We start from the raw sequence: 3,578 nt of genomic DNA, 5'->3' as shown, positions 1-3,578 counted from the left end.
TATTTACTACATGATCTATTATTAGAATAAAAAACATTTTTTTGTGAGTTTCACAATATTTGTAATACACGAAATATATGTATGTTTCTCTCTCTTAAAGTACTAAGTAAATGGAGAGTATCCTTACCCTTTTCTCTCTACTTCCCTGTATTTTTGCTTCCTTCATCTCTATTTTATTTTCCACATTCAGCCACATTTTTGCATTTTATGTTGTCATTGAGAACCCTGTGGCATTGCCTTAGAGGGCATGTAGTAATGTAATATATTAAATGCAAGCCTGAACCTCTAAGCCACACAATTGTCCTACACACATGCATTTATTGTTGGCGTCAGTTTCGAGTTGATTTATCCCATCACTTGGTTTTCTTCTGCAACACTCTTCTTACATGTGAGGTGATGATGATGATGATGGGGTGGTGTGTATTGTGAATGTGAGCGAAGGTTATTGTTATTATTGTTGTTTTTTTATTAGCATTATTATAATGGTGAGATTATTGTTATTATTATTGTGGTAATGAGGTGGTGAAGATGGGAAAAGCACCATGTTGTGATAAACATGGAGTGAGGAGGGGAGCTTGGACTCCTGAAGAAGATGAAGCATTGGTTCAGTATATTAATAAGCATGGACATGGAAGTTGGCGTACACTTCCCAAGCAAGCAGGTGCAAGTTTTTTGTTATTGAACTGCTGTTCCTTTTTTCTTCATTGCTTCTGCATTGTGCTTGTTTATTTCTTTCTTAAGGAGGGGCTCTTTTGGAAATTTTTCGTCTTGAAGAATAAGTCTTGTGGCAAAAAGGCTTGTTTGGTGATGTCTATTGCATTCCTTGAATTAATTGGTTGAATCTTTAGAGAATATGGAATTGACACCAATGTTCTAAGGGGATGTATGTAATTTTAAACTTTTACAGTTGTATTAATGATCCCATAACTTAAAAGGCAACCCTTTGTGTAGCCTTTTTCTAGGTCAAGATTTTAGATAGTAATTGAAGACTCTCCTTCCTGAAGAAACTTCAATCACAATGTGATTTTGTTCTCTTAATAAGAAAACTTGATTGTGTTCTGTTTTATATTTCTCCTTTTCTTTTTGGCTCAATACAGTTCTTTCTGACTTCTTGCCTTCCCTAAAAGTGAGGTTGAAGTGTGTGTCTATTGACTCTATTCAATAGTCATTATGCAATGAACCGTGGTTTGTTGCCATTATGCCATCTGCTCATAACAGACTTTATTTCCCTTGACAAATGGTTTACAAAATTGTGTTTGAGGTGAGTTTGATGTGCTAACTTGAAAATTTCTCACAACGTAAAGAAGGAAGTTGAAGACATTTATTGTATGAACAAAACTTATAGATACCGTATCATGTGTGTTTTTATGTTCTTAATGAAAAATAAACTTTGGTTGACACACATTATTAAGGTGAAATTTCAATCTTGATTAAAAAACAGCATAAAAAAACATTTATTAGTACTGTACCTAAGTTTTGTCCCTAAAGTACACTTAAAAATTAGTTCAATGTATATTTTACCATAGGTCTTAGATGTTGATATTATGGGAAAGAATAAACAAAAGCCCACATTATGCTGCATTTACCTCTAGTATCTATCTGAATAATTTAAGAATATGTATGTCAAAAAGACTCAAAACTATTTTCTATAGTAGTCTCGAATCATACTAGAAATTTATGTTAAGTTATAAAAAATAACTCTAATGTTCAAAGCTTGGCTCTTACTAGGTCTCCTTCGATGTGGAAAAAGTTGCCGGCTTAGATGGATAAATTATCTTCGCCCTGACATAAAACGGGGCCCATTTACTACTGAGGAAGAAAATAAAATTATTCAGCTTCATGGCATGCTTGGCAACAGGTTGCAAATTTTTCTTATGCTAATTTTCTTGTACATGAACACACCACTATTATACTCGTGCTGTTACATCCTGAGTTAACATGTTGCATTCTCTGAAGCCCACCACACTGATAATGCTTGAATCCATGGATTCTTTTTATGTTCCTTCTCCAAACAAACAAAACAATCCTGTTTAGACTCATACGCTGGACCAATTTATCGCAGGGAGTGAGTTAATCTCTATTCATATGTGCATGTGATGTGAAATATTACCTTTTAAATGGATAATTAAGGGAAATGGAGAATCTTATCTCATCTCAGATTCAGTATCTGTGAATTGTTTATTCATTTAATTATTTTTGTCATGAAAATTCCTTGTGTACCTAAGATATAAGAAAAAGGAAGGACTTCAACTTTCAATTTTCATCATTTGGCCAGAGACCCAATTGTATTTTGTTATGTTTCCCACCACTCTCAACGGACATCTAGAAGCTTAGCTACCTTTTCTTCATCCTTCATGGTAATATGTTTATAGATTTGAAACAGAGAAATGCTAGCTAGCATCACACTCTCTTCAATACACTCCATGTGATTGATTTATTTTTAAAAAAATAAAAGCACTTTCATTGAGAATTGGTCTTTTCTTTTTAAAATTGTTGAGTTTTGTGAAAAATGAATCAATTATAAAGGGTGTGTAACTAGTATGCCTGTTTGAAACATCACAGTTTGACAGTTTAGCAATGCCCTCATGCAATTAACAATGCTTTCAGAAGATGTTAATCTATTGCTTTTTCTCTAAAACTTGGTTGCATTGATCCACAACATTCATATTTTTGCATGTAACCACCCATGAGTTTAGGTGGGCTGCTATAGCATCCCAAATTCCAGGAAGAACAGACAATGAGATTAAGAACTATTGGAACACACAACTGAAGAAGCGCCTTCCTAACAAGTTGGGACATTCCAAAGGGCCACAACAATACCCTTTCAGTCCTGATCACAGCATTGCCAAATCTGAATCCCCTTCAACACGCCACATGGTACAATGGGAAAGTGCTAGAGTTGAGGCAGAGGCAAGGTTGTCTATGGAATCAGCATTGATCAATTCATGGTCAACAACTGAAACATACCCTGATCATTTTCTTCAACTTTGGCATTCTGATGTTGGAAAATCATTCCGCATGATCAAAGGAAAAGGGGTAGTGTGTCAAAGCCCTTTGTCACAAGCATCATCATCATCAAAATTGGAGTCATGTTCAGATGTCTCATTGCAAGCTAAGAACACTGCAAATAGTGCTATTGCAAACAAGTCACATGAACAAGGTAGTGGCTATAAAGCAAAGCTAGAAGATGGCACAGCTGGATCAGAATCTGGCTATTATGAATTTCTTGATACTTCTGACTCTGCATTGAATCAACTGCTTGATGTGCCTGACAGTGGAATAGGATTCCTAGGACAGAATGAGAGTTTCCTGAATACCCTTTATGGTAGATGTGACTAAGATAAGTAACATAATATTCATATTTTCTCATGAAAAGGCAATATTTTGATCTTAGAAAAAAAAAACACATTTTGCCTTTTTCTATTTCTTCAATTGTGTAAATGTAGTTAATGTAGCTGGTTTTCCACATTCCACGTGTCCTACAACACTTGCAGCTTATATGCATACTGGCCTCAAGTTCTTTATATTTTTCTAGTTAAAACATGGTCCTCTCTCTATATGATTAATTTGATTATATA

General features: G+C 34.7%; 1 protein-coding gene across 1 annotated transcript; it reads left to right on the top strand.

The window, feature by feature from the left end:
• The first annotated feature begins 528 nt into the window (after positions 1-528).
• LOC113867829 (transcription factor MYB41-like) lies at positions 529-3,355 on the top strand. Its single transcript, XM_027503321.1, has 3 exons — positions 529-661; positions 1,729-1,858; positions 2,697-3,355. Exons 1-3 carry the CDS (start codon positions 529-531, stop codon positions 3,337-3,339), a joined length of 906 nt encoding a protein of 301 aa, XP_027359122.1. The 3' UTR covers positions 3,340-3,355.
• The last annotated feature ends 223 nt before the right edge of the window (positions 3,356-3,578 follow it).

This window comes from Abrus precatorius, unplaced genomic scaffold (assembly GCF_003935025.1).
Source record: "Abrus precatorius isolate BTA unplaced genomic scaffold, Abrus_2018 Scaffold5, whole genome shotgun sequence".
Lineage (NCBI taxonomy): Eukaryota > Viridiplantae > Streptophyta > Magnoliopsida > Fabales > Fabaceae > Abrus > Abrus precatorius.
This window is presented reverse-complemented; position numbering and strand designations above follow the sequence as displayed.

Excerpts from the sequence above, each read along its gene's own strand:
- LOC113867829 (XM_027503321.1), top strand. The coding sequence starts at position 529 with ATGGGAAAAGCACCATGTTGTGATAAACATGGAGTGAGGAGGGGAGCT. Across the intron at positions 662-1,728 it reads TACACTTCCCAAGCAAGCAG|GTCTCCTTCGATGTGGAAAA; the intron begins GTGCAAGTTTTT and ends GGCTCTTACTAG. Across the intron at positions 1,859-2,696 it reads CATGGCATGCTTGGCAACAG|GTGGGCTGCTATAGCATCCC; the intron begins GTTGCAAATTTT and ends CCATGAGTTTAG.